This window comes from Nannobrachium achirus (genome assembly GCF_963921795.1).
Source record: "Nannobrachium achirus genome assembly, chromosome: 5".
Classification (NCBI taxonomy): domain Eukaryota; kingdom Metazoa; phylum Chordata; class Actinopteri; order Myctophiformes; family Myctophidae; genus Nannobrachium; species Nannobrachium achirus.
Window position 1 is genome coordinate 57,438,966 of NC_137814.1, and position 18,110 is coordinate 57,457,075.

Consider the following 18,110-nt stretch of genomic DNA (forward strand, 5'->3'; position numbering starts at 1 on the left):
CAAGATTAGCGGGCTGTGATGGTGCTGTTGTGCTTAAGCCAGTGCTGTTAGCAGCGGCCACTGCTGCGTCGTGTACGGCGAAGCTTTCAGCTTGTGTTGCCGTGCTTGTGGAACTCAATTGGGGGTTAGGGTTTGGGTCGGGTCGAGGAGCAGCAGCTCTACCTCCTGCTCCCTGTGTGCTGTTGTCGGCGGCCGCTGCTGCGTTGCGAACGGCGACGCTTTCAGCTTGTTGCCGTGCTTGTGGAACTCAATTGGGGGTTAGGGTTTGGGTCGGGTCGAGGAGCAGCTGTACCCCGAGTCGACGACGGCTCGGAGCCTGCCTCTGGACTGACTGGAGCCGTTAGCCGTAGCAGCAGTGCTACTCGCGTCGCGAGGTTTAGAAACCAGAAATCGACGCATATTGACCGAAAGAGCCAGAGAAAGAGAACAGAAGTTAAAGTGAAACAAGCTGCAAGCACAACTAAAAAACAAACTGTTCCTTCTCTCGATTAGTTCCTTAATGCGCTGGATAAAACTGAAGTTAGTTGGCAACCAGAAGTGGTGCGTGTACTTGTCTGTCGAGACCATAGAGTTGTTATAATATTAAGGTCGAGACGAGACTGACTGCTGTTCCCTCCTACGCATTCAACGCATATCGGGGGCGGAGCTGCTGGCCTGGCTGGAACATTATTATTTGTTTTACTTCTTTTGAGGTGCAGAGAGGGAGAGAGATGGCATTGGCGATCGGAGTTTTTAAAATGTATATATAATGAAATGGCGTTGGTTTTGGTGGTGCGACAGCTGTAGCATAATATATATAAAAAAAAAAAAACGAAATATATATATTTTTATTTTTTCATGCCATCTTGTTTGGTGGGGCAGACAGGGCATTTAGGGGGGCAATGCCCCCCCTTGCCTATGGGGAGATCCGGCCCTGGGCTGAGCAGCTGGAAATGTTTGTGAGCTTGTAGATGGGCTGTTTTCACTAGTATGGCTGTGGGGCAAATGTTTTGCAGCACTGAACTAACACATGAACACACAGGAATTTATAGTCTCAGCAGCTCGTCAGCCAACTCAACTCAGCTGGTCCCGTACAGGTGACGGCACTCAAGGCAATCAGCCGAGCAAGGGAAGGGAGGGGCAGATGAGCAGTCAGAGGCAAACACAGGCACACTGAGGAAAAGAGGGACCGACCGACAGACAGACCGACAGACCGACAAAGCCTTATGTAGGCCGACCCCCTGGGTCTGGCAAAAACTGCATTCATGGTCTGGAGAGGGCACTTTTTATAGACAGATTAAAAGGGCAGGGGCTCAAGCCCCCTTTGATGTCTATATGTGCACGTGCCTGATTCAGACTGACGCGTGCGTGCGTGTGACTGTGTTTGGATCAACTAAATGCATGGGAAAGAGTGTGCACATGCAAGAGCATGTGCGACGCATACGGAAATGTATTTCATGTGTTTTGTGTGTACATGCATGCGTGGCTGCCTGCCTGTGTGTGCGCGCTCGCATGATGATGAGACGGTGTTGTGAGGTAGTCTTTGTTCCTGTATGTGCGTGTGTGTGTGCGTGCATACGTGCGTGCGTGTGTGTGTGTGTGTGTGTGTGTGTGTGTGTGTGTGTGTGCTGAGTGTGTGAGTGGGAAGTGTTGACAGTTCTCATATCAGTTAGATCCTCCACAGTCCACGCACACAGCTTTACCCAGACATGAACATCACGTAATTAAGTTGACAAAATGTGGTGCAGAAGAAGCAAACTGACGAGTCACGATTACTTGACCATAAGACTTTATTCACAAGAGTTTTCAGTTTCACCGATAGAACAAAAATATCTTCTGTTTGGTATTTTTTTTTTATTATTGTTGAATATGTACAGATTCAAACACAGGGAATATGACAAACAAGCAGGCAAAACTAAAGGTAGAAATAAGGAAGCTAAACAGCATAGAAAGAGATGACACATCTGAGATGGACAAGGTTGGCTGCGGAATTTGATTTCATTTAAACGTTTTTTGTAATGTCACTATACTGGTTCTGATAACTGATAACACATATTTGATGTTCTGATACCCTTGTTTGCTGGATGAAAGCACATTGCACTCTGAACCTGTGAAAATATTGATGTTTTAAAGTCTATACATAAAGTTTTCTTGACAGTGTGGGCGGTGAACCCATACTCCATCGATTCGCTCCTATAACCGTCAATGTCTATCTTGCGCAACACTAGAGCTCTCATATAAGAATCATTTTGAAATAAAAAAAAAATAGCAACGATACCCACAAATCATAAACAAACATCAGTACCCATAGATATAATATAGCATAACGGTTTTCTCAAAGTGGGGTAAGGTGCCTCCACACCGAAAATACTACAGGAGACTTGTTCAAACTGTTCACAGACTGCAAAGAACTGCAAAGAACTGCAAAAAACTAAGCACATTGAATTTTCCAGCCGACTGTATGCCGACTGTAATTACTGTACTGTTTTGCGCATGCGCACTGTGTTGCCATATCGGCTCGTTACAAGCGACTTTGATCCTGTTTTCCTATAATGTTGCTAGTTGTGGGTTACTTTTGTTTGGGCATGTTTCTGAATTGTAGTTGCTTATTTGGCCTTGCTTTCAACATTCTTTTAGAAAACAGCTAATGTAATAGAGCTCAATAGGTGAAACTGGACGCTCCTTTAGGCTTTGTTTTCATAGACCTGGTCGCTTGTTTAACTCACAGAATCTGGCAACCGAGGAGCAGAAGCGGAGATGCTTCCTGTCCGGTGATTTTTTCTCCTCACACCAAAACAACACACATCACTATTACTAGCGTTGCCTTGGAGTTGATTAGTATAGGAAATTGAGAGTTGAGATTGTGAATATGCTATTTAGTTAAAATATGCAACGGGAAAATGTATCTGGCTTATTTAGGCTTGGTTTTGCTGCAGCAGTAGCAAACTAATGGTCCATTACAACTCGCTAAAATTCACCGACGTCCAGGGGCGACTCTACAAAACTGAGCAAGTCCAGTTTTCCAGTTCTCCGTCGATAACGCTCCCGACCCGCTGCCGAAAACCTACCGATGAGCTCCCGTTCGGCAACAGACGCTTTCCGCCGCCGAATCGTCGCCGAATCTGTGCGGTTAAAAGTGGCCTTTACAGGACTCTCAGTGTTTGTAACTGTGAGAGTGTTCCATTTGGTAAACCATTTGGTTGCATTTTAAAGGTTAGAGAACCATTGTTGTGGCAAATATACCAATTATCTGGTGTTCTATCTAGCTACTGTATAGGCCTACTAACATACTGCAAAACTGTCTGTCACACAGTGGTGGAAAGTCACAGAAGTGTAAAGTACAATTTGTGGGGTACGGTACATTTACTTTACTTGAATATTTTCAAATTTCACTACAGTACTTTCTACTCCACTATCTGGTAGGCAATACTTTTTACTTCACCACAGTAATATGACAGCTTTAGTTGCTAGTTAGTTACGCAGATTTAGAGTATTAATAAAAAACGTAAACTTTCAAAACAGATTGTTGAAAAATAGTTATCTGGTATAATTCTATTTTCTTTCCCCCATACTGTATGTACTTTGAATGCACAAGGAAATAATGTCGCTGTTCTTGTATAGAAAGAGTGCTCATAGTGCTTGAAATGTAAAATAGGGCAGACAATAAACAATAAACCTTCGCAGGGTACAGAGTTCACTATGTTCATTATCAGTATAATGAGAGAGAGAGAGAGAGAGAGAGAGAGAGAGAGAGAGAGAGAGAGAGAGAGAGAGAGAGAGAGAGAGAGAGAGATTGGCCTTCCATAACTGGCCTTGAGAAATCAATAGTGACAACCTTCACCAAAACTCTCCTTAGAGGCATTTTTGTGCAAGACATTGATGTCACTGAATTAACATTGTAAATACGGTAGCCATGCACTAGAAGACCATGGTGAGATTTAGCCTCTCAGACCCAAAACCTTGAAGATTTTGTTGTCGCTGGATAAGTTTTGTCCACAATTCCATGCTGTGTTTATGTGGTGCCATATAGAAGAGGTAATGACATTAGTTTTATTTAATGTGTGTGTGTACGTGCCTGCGTGCCGAAAGATGTGCAGAGCCATCAAACCACGCCTTTCCCATTGAAATGCTTTGGCAGAATCCACTCTCATACAGTAGGTAGAATATGCCCTGACAGAACATTTCTACATTGCAGCATTGATACTTTTACTTAAAGGGGCCACACCATGCTTTTCAAAGTATATATTTTATATAAATATTGGTCCATAATACGTTTTATACAGGTTTTAGCCTAAACAACCACTCAGATATTGAAATTTCATGTTCTGTCTGTCTCTAATTCCAAGCCGTTTCAGATGCAATACCGAAATGCCCTTTGTTGGCAACGGGGCACTGTCTTTGGGCTAAAATTGGAACGATACAGAGAACATTAGAGAAGCACGATGAGATCCAGGTAGAGTCAATCGTAATCTTCTCTGTATCGTTCCAATTTTAGTACCACTTACCTCATGGTTCCACCTCATATATATTGTCTCAATAGAATATAATCCTTCCAAAAAGTACCGCCCCCTTCTCGAGGGGGCCCAATAGGAAATGAGTCCCCTGTGACATAGCATGGGGCCGATATCAAAAAAGTACCGTTCAGACACGCCCATTCAGAAAATCACTGAAATGAAAGGCAAGGCTTAGAGTTAATGAATTGGGTTTTTTTGGGCTGGAAGAGACACTGGGAAGACCAAAAAACTGAAACAAATGAAAAATGTGAAATCCATGGTGGGGCCCCTTTAAGTAGCTAAATAACGTGAGTACTGCCTGAAAGGCGTTCTCTGTGGACATGCTGCCTTGCCCGTTAGACACGCAGACACTTCTTATTGTGCTGTTTGATCAAGGCAGGCCCTCCCCAAGAAACAACCATGCACTCTATCTATTCGTCTGTTAATCCCAATGCTTCACTGCCTGTAATGACAACAACACTAATCATAATATAACCCACAGGCAGGGGGGGGGGGGGGGGGGGTCTGTTGGATCGGTGACTGATGTTAACGTTGTAACATGATCATGTCATAATGAAAAATAAATATATATTAAATATAACACACACCACTGATCAATATGTTCATGTGACACGGATACTGAATTCGTGCACGCACGCACGCACGCACGCACGCACGCACGGCATAAAAACGGAAACCAGAAAAAACAAGAAAATATATATATAATCCATCCGTTTTAAATGCTTGGAGATGACTTTAAGGGGGCGTCTAGTCTACGTACAGATAGAAAGGTATGGATGGAACCATGTTCACAACGAGGAGGAGAGGAGAGGAGAGGAGAGGAGAGGAGAGGAGAGGAGAGGAGAGGAGAGGGGTCTTGCTTCTCACTGAGGAAGCGCTTTGAGGATGACGTTCACCTCCTCCGCCACCGCCGTCAACGCAAACTCAAACTGATCCTAGAGAGAAAGAGAGAGAGAGAGAGAGAGAGAGAGAGAGAGAGAGACACCAACAGACAGGCAGACAAGACAAATAAGAAAGAGAATATACTGTATATCGAATAGCGTAGCCTTGCCAGTCGCCGCGAGTTGGACTAAAGGATGGATATACCATTGTTTCCTGTTGAGATTGGCACATTTCACGTGTCTTCTTATTTTTTTCACTGTCAAAAAGCCCCTGCAATGTTGTGCATCTGAAACTACATTGCAGTGCACATCGTGGGGTGATCACTGCTTGCCTCCTGTGATTGATTTAATTTTTTATTTTTGTTTATTTTCTGTTTGTTTCGTTGCTGAGTGAGGTCAGCAGACAAAGTGACGTGAGTGAGATGAAAAGAAAAAAAAACCTGGGTGAAATGTGCCAATCTCAACAGGAAACAACGGTACCAAAAAAACTATTCCAAAATAAGCAAAAGTTACGCAATATGAAAGGGTTTTATTGGGTAGGCCCTGAAATTATGCCGTTGAGCGCAGGGAATTATTTTGGGTTAAAACTGTTTCTGTGGTCCATCTATGAATACAACATTTGTAGGAGTTGAGGCATTACATATGGTTTGACTCCGCAGACACAGTACATATTGTGACAATAGCAGATCTACAAGCTCACAGTGTCTCACGTTCACAATTTGAGCCTCTTTGTATACATTGGCCAATATTTTACCAGTTGTTTATAGTTTAGTTTGTTGATTACTTTTTTATTCCACTTTGTTTGAGCGGTGCTCCTGGAAGGAGTTAAGCTCCAACATCTGGCTTTGTCTGGGCTCTGAAGCGTGGCCTACATCTGGCCTACATCTGGTCTACATCTGGTCTACATCTGGTCTACATCTGGCCTACATCTGGTCTACATCTGGCCTACATCTGGCCTACATCTGGTCAACATCTGGCCTACATCTGGCCTACATCTGGCTACATCTGGCCTACATCTGGCCTACATCTGGTCTACATCTGGCCTACATCTGGTCAACATCTGGTCTACATCTGGCCTACATCTGGTCTACATCTGGCCTACATCTGGCCTACATCTGGCCTACATCTGGCTACATCTGGCTACATCTGGCCTACATCTGGTCTACATCTGGCTTCATCTGGCCTACATCTGGTCTACATCTGGCCTACATCTGGCCTACATCTGGTCAACATCTGGTCTACATCTGGCCTACATCTGGTCTACATCTGGTCTACATCTGGCCTACATCTGGTCTACATCTGGTCTACATCTAGGCACAAAGCGCTCAAAGGTTGTTGTACACCCAGGGTCACGTTTGCCAAGCTTCGCAGAATCGCAGGACACTTAGTGAAATTAACTCATAAATAGCACCGCTTACTTCACACTAGGTGTGATTTTAAGGTATTAGGAAGGTCTTACACAGCCCACAGGTTAAGAACTACTCTGCCCTACAAGCCAGTGTGCACTAACTACGTTTTTGGGCACACCAACTTATTGGTGTATCCAAAATGTCAAATTAACACAATTACCTCAAGAACAGATATACAATCAGTGTAATATCACTTAGATCAAGGGTCTTCAACAGGGGGTCTGAGACCCATAGGGGGTCCTCAGAGTTACTACAGGGGGTCCACCAAATCCTTATGAGATAGAATATGGATGCTAGGGTTCAATATAACAAAGGAGAAAAAAGTTTCGGAGAAAAAAAATGCAGATCTACAAGCTCACAACGCCTCACAGCACGAGGCGTTGTGAGCTTGTAGATCAGCTGTTTTCGGCAAAGAGGTTTGGTGTAGAGGGGAAAAAGAGCAGACTTAGTACAGGGAAAGTCAAGTTTATTAAGTATTGAGTGGTTAAATATCTGAAAACACGAACTGACATGAATCCAAAATACACTGATGATTGTGCTGTGAAAAGATGAAACTATATGGAATCTATGAAAAGGTTGTGGGGGTCCCTGCTCCATCCCTCTCTCAGCCCTGGCCTAGATGCCAATATCTCATTTGGCTGACCGGTCGGAACACTTTTAAACGCATCTTTCAGTCAATCTTTTGGTTGGTATAGTTACTGTGCTCTGTTCAGTGTTCCCAGAATCAATGTGACCGCCGGGCTCAGGATCCGTGGGTTTTAATAATAAAGGCACAGCTGGATCGATACGGAGACTGTTGTCTCTCTAATTACCCTCACAGATCACTCCACCGCGTCTTTATGAGCGCTGCGTCGCGGCGCACACAGCAGCTCCCACTTTATTACGGCCGCGGCAGCGCCGCTCTCAATCATACACGTTTTAATATCTCACATCTCCTCGTTGATGTATGGCCGTAATAAATGCTTTACCCTGTACTTAAGAACGTTCATTTAAACCGCTCGATTTATTGCCCCGCCGCCGCGGTCGGGGATTTGCTTGTCCTATAAACAGCGTTTAATACATGTTGTCGCCGTCCCCTTTAATCCTCGTATCCCCCGTTTCAGTTGTGTTTTCGTACATGAATAACTGCGCTATACTTTGTCATGCATGATTGAACAAGAGCTTTAACCAACTATAAAAAAAAAATAGCAGGCATACAAAGTGCCGCGCATGCAGCGAGCTTGTATATCTGCATTTTTTTTTTCGTCAAAGTTTGAGCAAGTCTTTGAATATTTTGACATGATTCTATATAAGTGTCTTCTAAATCAGGGGTTCCCAAACTTTTTTGTCTCAGGGCATCCCATGAATATCTTTTTAATCCGAGGCACCCCTACATTATAATTTTCACTCCCAGCACCTTATATTTATAACATATCGTCGTTGTCGGGGGGAAATGTCCAAAACCGTTCGTTTTGTATTTATCATCTATAAAATGTACTAAACTTGTGAAAACAGCAGATCTACAAGCACACAATGTGCTTGTAGATCGGCTGTTTTCACTAGTTTTGTGCGACAGTCTTGTATGATGAAGCAGGACTTTGCTTTACCAAAAGACATACACATTTGAAACTTGGATATACAAGGTTTCTGCCCGACAGGGACGATATTTTGGTGATTATGTTGCGAGGAAAACGTTGAGATAACAGCCATTTTGTTTAGAACTGACTGAAAATAACTTTGTACAGTACTTCAAGTTTAAAATGATACTAAATATTTTTTCAAGTGTCCAAATAAATTCCAAATATTATCAAATGATCTCGCGGCACCCCTGGACTGCCGTCGCGGCACTCCAGGGTGCCCCTTGTTCAAAATCCTAAAAGGATACTTTAATAGCTAAAGTATAAAAGAATTCCAGGTCTTAATGGGTTAATGTATGCCGTCGCTGTCCTGCGGAAACCATGTATGTCCAATTTCAGGTTTGTTTTCGTATACGTGAATATTTGCGTTACTTTGTCATACGTGATTGAACAAGAGCATAGGCCATGTTCAGACGACAACGCTCTGTAGAGAAAACGGTGATGTGCCGGGACATCGCTGTTGCGTTTTGCTTTTTATCCAGTGTTCATCTAGTGTCCATTTCGCTAGGTGGCGGTTCTGTTGTTCACACGGTGACGCGAGGGGAGACCACCCAAAATTCCAGTCTCACTTTGTTCCGTTTTCAACTCCCGAAAATGCTGTTGTCGTCTGAACGGAAGTCATATCTGACTTTTCATTTTGTGGAATTCTCGTTGCAACGTCGCAGAGTAAACGTCGTCTAAAGGGGAGCACACACTGAACACGGACGGCTGCGCAGCGTTGCGTTGCGGTATCGACGCACGTGAAGTGCCGCGTGGTAACCCCAACTGGATGCGGCGCGCTGCCACACAGCACATCCATTTCCCTCAGGGGAGAACATGTTCACCGCGCGGCACCGCTGGAAAAATAGAACAGCGGCGTATCGGCGCGGCAGGCGAGGCGGCAGACCCGCGGCTGCGCACGTCTGACACCGCCAGTGTGGGTTTGTTCATTGAAAATAATGGGGCCGTATTTTTTTACGTGCCGCCTCCGCGTCCAGTGTGTGTTCCCCTTTAGAGTGTTTTGTTCAAGAGTTTTGAGCTTGTGGATCATGCTGTTTGCGCTACTTCCGAAAGATTTTTAAAGGCAAAGTGGTCAAGTGTGTCTGTGCTGGTAAAATGTATCTAGCCATAACAGGGTGAAAGCTACCTTGGTTTGCACCATGGCTGGCCTCTGGTCTCTCAGGTGCTCCAGGGTTGCAGCGATGTCGATCTCCTTGGCACCTGAAAAACTCAAAATTTTAAACCACTAAAACCTGAAAACCTGTTTTTTTTGCGTAAATCAGAATCCAACATTTGCAGCAGACACATTTTGTCCGTATGACACTTTGCTGACACCTGGTGGTAAACAAAAACACTGACCTTTTGCCATCTTGTTGAGGACCATGTCAATCAGGATGTAGGTTCCACTGCGACCCGCCCCGTCACTGAAACACACACACACACACACACACACACACACACACACACACACACACACACACACACACACACACACACACACACACACACACACACAATACATTAAAACACACACTCACTAAATGAAGCATAGCGTTAGTTCATGCAGGACATCAGCTGTCAGTCAGATCCTTTTCCTCATTCACAGACGTGCTGATTACATCACACTGCCATTATCCAATCAGAGCTCATGCCCAGTAAGGGAGGCTCCTATAAATGAGGCTTGCATTCACTATACAGCAGCCCTGCTTGTCTTGGATCTGAAGCTTCGGATCCACTGCTGCTTAGCTGCCTCCTCCACCCCAGCCTCCACCTTTTGATCAGAGTCTGGCATGGGCTCAAATACAATATTTTCTGGACTATAAGGCGCACCTGACTATAAGGCGCACTGTCAATGAATGGTCTATTTTCAAACTGTTTTCATATATAAGGCGCACCTGACTATAAGGCGCACATAATAGACGCTACCGTTGCGTTATGCATCCAACAGATGGAGCTGTGCTAAAGGGAATTTCAATGTCAATGAATGATCCATATATAAGGCGCACTGGACTATAAGGCGCACTGTAGTTTTTTGAGAAAATTGAAGGCTTTTAAGTGCGCCTTATAGTCCGGAAAATACGGTACATGTGATTTTATGTCTGCTGATTCAAGCCAATACGTGTATACATTTGTTGTAAGAAATGGCTTAATCTACTTTGAGGTGAGTGTTCCTGACTAACGTGGTTATGTACGGAGCCCTGGAGTGGCCATTGAGAGAGAGAGAAACATTATTGAGAATTAACTTGTGGCCACGACATAGTATCTCGTGGCCACGACTCAATGTGATCTTGTAGATCTGCTATTTTCCAAACATCTTGAGATAATGTAAAACATTTGGAATGTGTGTGTGTGTGTGTGTGTGTGTGTGTGTGTGTGTGTGTGTGTGTGTGTGTGTGTGTGTGTGTGCGTGCGTGCGTGCGTGCGCGCGCGCGCGTGCGTGCGTGCGTGCGTGCGTGCGTGCGTGCGTGCGTGTGTGTGTGTGTCTCTCTCTCTCTCCATCTAACATTCTTGTTGACAGACTCCTGGTCTCCAATTAAAAGTCTCTCTCTCTCTGTTGGACAGTTAGTCAAGTTGAAATTAGACGTTTCATCTGATTGTTCTCCTCCAGTTAATTAATTGTTGCTCTGAACCCTTCACCAGTGACAGATTGCTAATAAGAGAGTAAAAGTCGTCAAATGAACCTGGCCGCGGTTGTTTGCATTTCTGATGTGTTTGTGATCATGTTTATGCCTCTATGCTGCTATATTTGTCATTTCTGTCTTAAGTGAAATTAAATACATAGATTTTTTTTGTCCCATTTTAGAGGGAATTTCAATGTTTGTTGTATATATAATAACATCTAGCCCTGAATACATGACAGTCATATACATGACCGTCATGTTGCCACCTCAACCTCGCGTCCGTCAGGTAGACAAAGAAATAAAGTGCTTACCCAAGTCTCATTTCTGTCAGAAATGACGCCGTTCAACGATAATTACATGCCGCTCCCGGATTGATTCATAAAAAGCATTTTTATCCTGTTTTCCATTGTATTTCCCCCCTCTAGTGGAGATTTGCGTCATCTCCATCAGTGAACGGAGATGACACGAAAAGTTAACTGGGTTAGCACTTTATTTTTGAAATCTGATGTTTGTAGCTCAAACTGTTGCTCTTTGTCTATCACGGGACGCGAGGTTGAGGTGGCAACAGGACGGTCATGTATATGACCGTCATGTATTCAGGGCTATAATAACATCATGCATTTATAATAAAACACTTTTTAGTTGTATAAAAGTCAAATACACACAGATCGTCTGTTATCTACATGGTGTGTAAGCAATTAAGCAATGTTTTTGTGTTAAAATACGTGTTAGCAAACTATTGACTAACAAAACAACACAATAAGCTGGCGATTTCTTTATTACTATTTACAGTAACATTATGCCCATGAAAGATTGCAGTGCATCTTGGGAATGGGCTTAATGTGTTTAAAAATACATATTTAGCCAATTGTACACATGCCCCCACCCACTGAAATCTAAATCATTAAAATGGCTAAAACGATAGAAAGCACTAAATGAAAACATTTTAACACTCATCGTTTCTTTTCTCTAATTACAATCTAAAATATGAACCCTTGTTTTTTTTTTTTTTTCAAAGTTGTTCTTTAAAGAATATATTTTCAAATGGTTTTGGAAGGCCCTCAAATCAAATCACAATGTTTAGAACATGTAAAGTAATGCGATTACAGGTGAATACTTGCCTGCAGTGGACTATGATGGGACAAGAGCGCCCCCTGTAGCACTTGTTAACTTTTCTGCAAACAGAAGAAGAAAAAGCAGAGGCAGAGGTTCTAGGTTAACAATTGCAGTGGTAATACATGCACGTTTCCCATTTAGGCCTAGAATTATGTAATGCTTTAACTATTGAAATAGCAGACATACAAGCTCACAGCGCGGCACTGGGTGCTGCGCTGCGAGCTTGTAGATTTGCTATTTTTGAAAAATAGTTTTTCTTTTTTTGCAAGTCTTTGGATATATCTTTTTAAAACTTTTGTAACTCAAATATTTGCTTCTTGGGGGGTCCCTGGAACAACGTATTCTGAGATGGGGGTCCGTGGCCAAATACATGTAATTTTGGGGGTCCTTGACATGAAAAGGTTTGAGAACCACGGATTTAAAAGAAGGATTTAGAAGACATTTATAGAATCGGGTCAAAAATATCCAAAGACATTTTTCAAAAATAGAAGATTTACAAGCTATATCTTTTTGGGTCTGGAAGTTCAAATTTGGCAGATTTATCGCCGAAAACGTGGCTTCAAAATGGGTCTGTAGAAACCAATTGGCTTCTCCTTTCGTCCATATTTCTTAGTCTATGGTCAGGACATCTGTGTGTGTGCATGCATGCGTGCGTGTGCGTGCATGCGTGCGTGCGTGCGTGCATACGTGCGTGTGTTGCAATACATTTTGACGCCAGGCGTGTTTGAACCCCAGAGATTCCTAACATCAAAGAGTCCTATACCCACAATGCCTTTCACCGCCGAGCAGTGATCAAGGCTGTGAGAGTTCAATCCTGGCAGGCAGTCCATCTCTGATTCCTTTTCATGACCACACCTCTAAATAATAAACTAAATAACAACTCTATCTGCCAATAATCTAGTATGTAAACATCTTGATAACATCTTGATAATATTATGTATTACACATCTTGACGTGTAATGCTGTATCTTGGTTGACAGTTTGTACGTTTATTGGTTAAGTTGAAGTGGTGGTATGTGGTATATCATTGCTTCTGGGCACAAATGATATACCATATAGTAGTGAAAATAGCCAATCTACAATTTCTACAAGCTACAGTAGCTGTACATCGCTAAAGCTAAACATGCTTTAGGATGCCAGGTCAACAATGACCTGGCAGTGAGTCAGTCTAGTGTACAGTATACAAATGCTATCTAAATTACATTTCAGCCTTTGCATACAGTAAGCTTGCTCTGGTAAGTGCTACGGTCACTTCACTCTCCCCGAACAGCTTTCTGGCCATCTTCTTCTCTGGACTGATAACCTCGCGTCACCAGTCTTTCCACATCGGAAGAAAGCCTAGTATTAGTTTTAAAGGAGCTGTGTGATCCATTCTAGGCGTGGCCTAAACCGGCAACTAGGCAGAAGAAGCTAGGCGTCGCTTTGTTTCGGTCCACCCCTGTTTGTTTCCCTGTTTAACACATTCACCGTCTTTTAAGAATACCTTCGTACTCCCATTTGCCATTCGTCTCCATAGACTTCCATGTAATTCATAGTGCATGGATCATGCACACCCATGCCTAGATAATGCACCACGTGTGTCCACATTGCTCACAGCTTTCAAACAAAGAAATCTGAATGGAAATCCGTTCAGGCATTCATGAGATAGCAGCCATTATGTTTTCCTAAAATGTAAACAAAGATGGCTGCCATGTTTGAACAATAGGGTTGCTATGGGGGTTAAACATGCAATTTCGCGATTGCTATCATGCCTACTACATTTTTTTCGGTCAATTTATTTTTATTTTTTTCAAAAACTGGAAATTCTCTGGACTATCGGGCCTGGCAGGTAGAGACATTGAAATATTCTCAGGACTATCGGGCCTGGCATGGAATGAGTTAAATGCTTGAGAAGTGTAGTCTTGCCAGTCGCTGCGAGTTGAACTAAAAGATGGATATACCAAACAAACTTCCAGTTTTGTAGTTCCGGGCAAAGTGTAGTCCGTCTGATGACTGCAAAATGACGTAGGCTGTTTCCGCTCCCAACCGGATCAGAAACCCGAAATTGGAAGTGATCCCAGGCTAACTGGACAGATGCTATAGCGATTGTTTTTTGCTTTAGGCTTCTTTTTCCTCAACCACAAATGTAAGTTAGCAACTGAATATCATTTAGATACCATGGTACTGTAATTAGACTGATGCTAGTTGCATGTTTAATGTGGCATTCCAGTTTCTGGAGGCACTACACTGTTCTCTCTGCATTTTAGGTAATAGTGATTATGTACCTTGTTAAAGGAGCTATTAGTCAACTTTTTCATTTTGGCCGTTGTCAGGCTGACTTTGTTTACATCCCTCTTCTATTCTTTTATATGAATTCCATATAAAAGAATAGAAGAGGGATGTAAACAAAGTCAGCCTGACAACAGCCAAAATGATTATTTTATCATTATTTTACTTTGTTGTGGTCATTTTCAAAAAGAAACACATATGAAGCTTTATTTTTTTTAAAACATTATTTTTTACATAATTTTACATTGCATAGTGGATGTATTTAACGGTTTATGTTTCCTTACACAGTAAAATCACCAGGGTTCATTTATCTATTCATACCTCTCAGCTTGGGCAAATATTATAACCAAGTGCATTAACCATGGAGTTCATATTTTAGGCATGTCAAACACGCACACGCACACACACACACACACACACACACACACACACACACACACACACACACACACACACACACACACACACACACACGCACGAACGCACACCCACAATATTAACCTTTTGCGTGCCACGGCCACTTGAGGGCGCCAAAGTCTGTAAGCCTTGCCAGAGTCACTCCTATAGACCAGCGCTGTAACATACGGGGACTCACGTAGCAGTGACGTGCGTGTTCACGTTCGTGCGTGTCATGAAAATGACCCGGATGAAGTTAGCTTGAAGATAGCCATAGGCTATCACTCATGTTAGAAGCCCGATTTTTGGCGATTTAGCCGTAAATAAACCTTGTGCGCTTCCATAAGAGCACAGTTCAGAGAAAATGAGCTTCAAAGATGTGAGAATGCATTGGATTCGGCGGCGCGATTAGGCGGCGCGACGCTCTCGCGGGCCGATGTAAACAGATCGCGGCCGGCGGCCTGGATGAAAATTTTGCCTCAGGCTTCAGTAAGGCCTCCGAGTGTTTCATTAATTTTATATAAAAAGCCGAACTTGTTCGGGATCGGCACCCCGGGATACGTCGCGCCGCCGACAGCATAGATTCGGTGAACATTGTGGGGCAGTAAATTTGGCATCAGGCCATTTTCAATGGAATAAATCGTCGGAGCACATAGCTCGGCTCCTTGGAAAGCGTAGGACGACCCAGGACCACCAACGTATCTACAAGCAGCTCAGGGTAAGTAAAATAGCAAAAAAAATGTCCCTTGCCGAAAAAAAAAGCCGAACTTGTTCGGGATCGGCACTAGACGAGTTTGCATAGGCTTATACTGAGCGGTTAATTTTTTTTACTGTGTTGGAACTGGTGTAGTGTTTTCAGTTACTGTACTGGGCCTACTGTCGTGATTCATCAAGTGGAATTATTAATGCAACACATTCACCCTGTCCACATGGAGCAGGGGTGACGTGATAGACAGTACAGTACGCTAACGCTATTCCTTCAACTGCACCGCACAAAAACACACACATATGGAATACATTTGAAAAGCCATTTGATGCATTGGTTCAAAAAAGTGGAGTCCCATAGTATTGATTCCGACAGGAATTCTTGATTTATTCTTGATTTCATAGGACTTTCGAACAAAACTTAATTTCATTTCGGTGCTGCTTAACCTGACTCAAAGATGGCAGAGATGAATAGTGAAAGAACTGCAGTGCAACTGCAACAGGCGCTTCTCGATCGCGTAACGCCCGGTCTCGTTCTGATCCCGCCCGTAGCTGCCACTGATTCCAACCGGGCCGCATAGCCAAACACTCTCGCCTAAACATTATTTACTTAATATTTACTTTTTTGGTACTTCTCTGCTGTTTATAAACACAGCGATGAGCTAAAATGCATAAACAACTCCAGGGTTGGGTCATTGTTGAGGTTCTGCCGTAAAACGGTTCACTCGTGTTTCGAAATCTTGGACGGAATAAGCGTATTTGCATAAGTCTGTTGTGGGCTGTGGTCGGGTTGTCCAAAATGGACCATATTGCCTATTTAGATAAAATAACACCTGGACGAGTTTTTTTTAGATAAAATAACATCGTTAAAAGGTAAGAAAGCCATTCAGCATGAAATTCTCCTTTAAGTAAAACATACTTTTTTCCCCATCACTGTCAAACTGGGAGTCCTTGAAATTAAAACACAGATGATGCGTCAGAGGCGCCAACGTTGCTCATTCAACTGCACCCGAGAAAAGGAAAAAAAGGAAAAAAGGAATAAATTAAATAAAAACCCGGACGCCGTTTGAAAAAAAAAAAGAAAAAAAAGAAGGAAAAGGAAAAAGTCAGATCCCTGGAGCAGATAAACCGGTGTGATGTTACTATGGCAACAGCCAGCCTAGGATCACCCATGGGATGTGTGTGTGTGTGTGTGTGTGTGTGTGTGTGTGCGTGCGTGCGTGCGTGCGTGCGTGCGTGCGTGCGTGCGTGCGTGCGTGCGTGCGTGCGTGCGTGCGTGTGTTCAAAGGAGGAACTCCCAAAGACTCAAGCTTGAGAGACGAGAAAAAGGGGGAGAATTAAAGACAGGGAGAGAAAGGGTATAATAGGGGGGAGAGAGAGAGAGAGAGAGAGAGGGGGGAGGGAGGGTTAGAGGATAAGTCAAGCTAATCATGAGCAAGCAAAAAAGGAGAGAGAGGTCATCAGGGTTCGCCGATCACAGCGTGGAGAGACGGAGAGACGGAGGGAGAGAAAGAGAGGAGAGGAGAGGAGAGGAGAGGAGAGGGGGGACCATGGGGTCTCTTATTGGTTGCAGAGTGACAGTCTCCAATGATCACTTTTGTGACTATGCAACTGGACTCATATTACTAGCTGCAACATCACAAAAATGACACTGGCCACCGCGAGTTAGCTGGAAACACCACAGAGGAAGAGAGAGAGGGGGGGGGGGGGGGGGAGGCAGAGGCAGGCTGGTGAGTGGGAGAAGGGTTGCCAGTTTAATTCTCTCCCCCAGTAGTACAACAAGAACGTGTGTGTACTGGTCGGCAGTGGTGGAAAAAGTACTCAAATGCTTTACTTAAAGCTATACTATGTAAGTTGCTAAACTAGTGGTCAGTCGCGGTATTGCTTTTTTCGTCCGTTTTTCGCCCGGAGTCACCGCGGACCACCGCCACGGACCACCGGAGCGGCACCGCAAACCACCGCAACCGATACGAATCCATGGAGTGGTAGAACGTAATTTTCTGAGCAGGATTTGGGGAATAAGAGTTTAAGAATCCTTCACCATCGTAAACACTGGTTGCTGAGGGAAGCTACCTGAAGAGTCGGTTATTGGCCGGTAGTGTATCATGTGTGTATGATCTGCGATGTGATTGGCCAACGTATACACAACGTATACAGATGATGCAGATTACGTCATTTTGCCGGGAAATCCCGCCCCTGTCACTGCTAAGAAGAAAACATATAAAGAGAAGGCTTCAGAAGCTGAAAATAACGGAGTGGGTGTTCTAAAACTTTAGCGATTTAACAGTTAGGACAATTTTAAGATTTGTTTTATAAAAAAAGTTACATGGTATAACTTTAAAGGCCCGCTGACACGCCCCGAAATTATATATGTATGATACAGTATGTCACGTGGTCTCTCGTGACCTACTGGTCTTGTGACCTAAACGGTCTGAAATAGTCTGAAACTCATGTCACAGTGCAATCTGCCCCTCGCCCACCCAACAACAGCTGAGCGGCACACTAAGTAGTCTAAGTACAGTCAATTCATTGATTGGCTTATAATTGCGCATTCCCACAATGACATCATAAAAATATTAACTCGTCATATTTTAAGATGATTTTTTAAAGTGACAGTACCCCTTTA

At 43.5% G+C, this 18,110-nt stretch overlaps 1 protein-coding gene across 1 annotated transcript in view; it reads right to left on the reverse strand.

Moving 5' to 3' along the window:
• Positions 1-5,356: 5,356 nt before the first annotated feature.
• The window catches only part of LOC308285211 (receptor-type tyrosine-protein phosphatase N2-like), a gene marked incomplete at both ends in the record, with an annotated part of 322,852 nt that continues 310,098 nt past the window's right edge, over positions 5,357-18,110 (reverse strand). Inside the window, 4 exons of the mRNA XM_080725929.1 lie at positions 5,357-5,428; positions 9,526-9,599; positions 9,738-9,802; positions 12,121-12,174. Of these exons, the coding sequence (XP_080582055.1) occupies positions 5,357-5,428; positions 9,526-9,599; positions 9,738-9,802; positions 12,121-12,174 (265 nt within the window). The remainder of the gene's footprint in view (positions 5,429-9,525; positions 9,600-9,737; positions 9,803-12,120; positions 12,175-18,110) is intronic.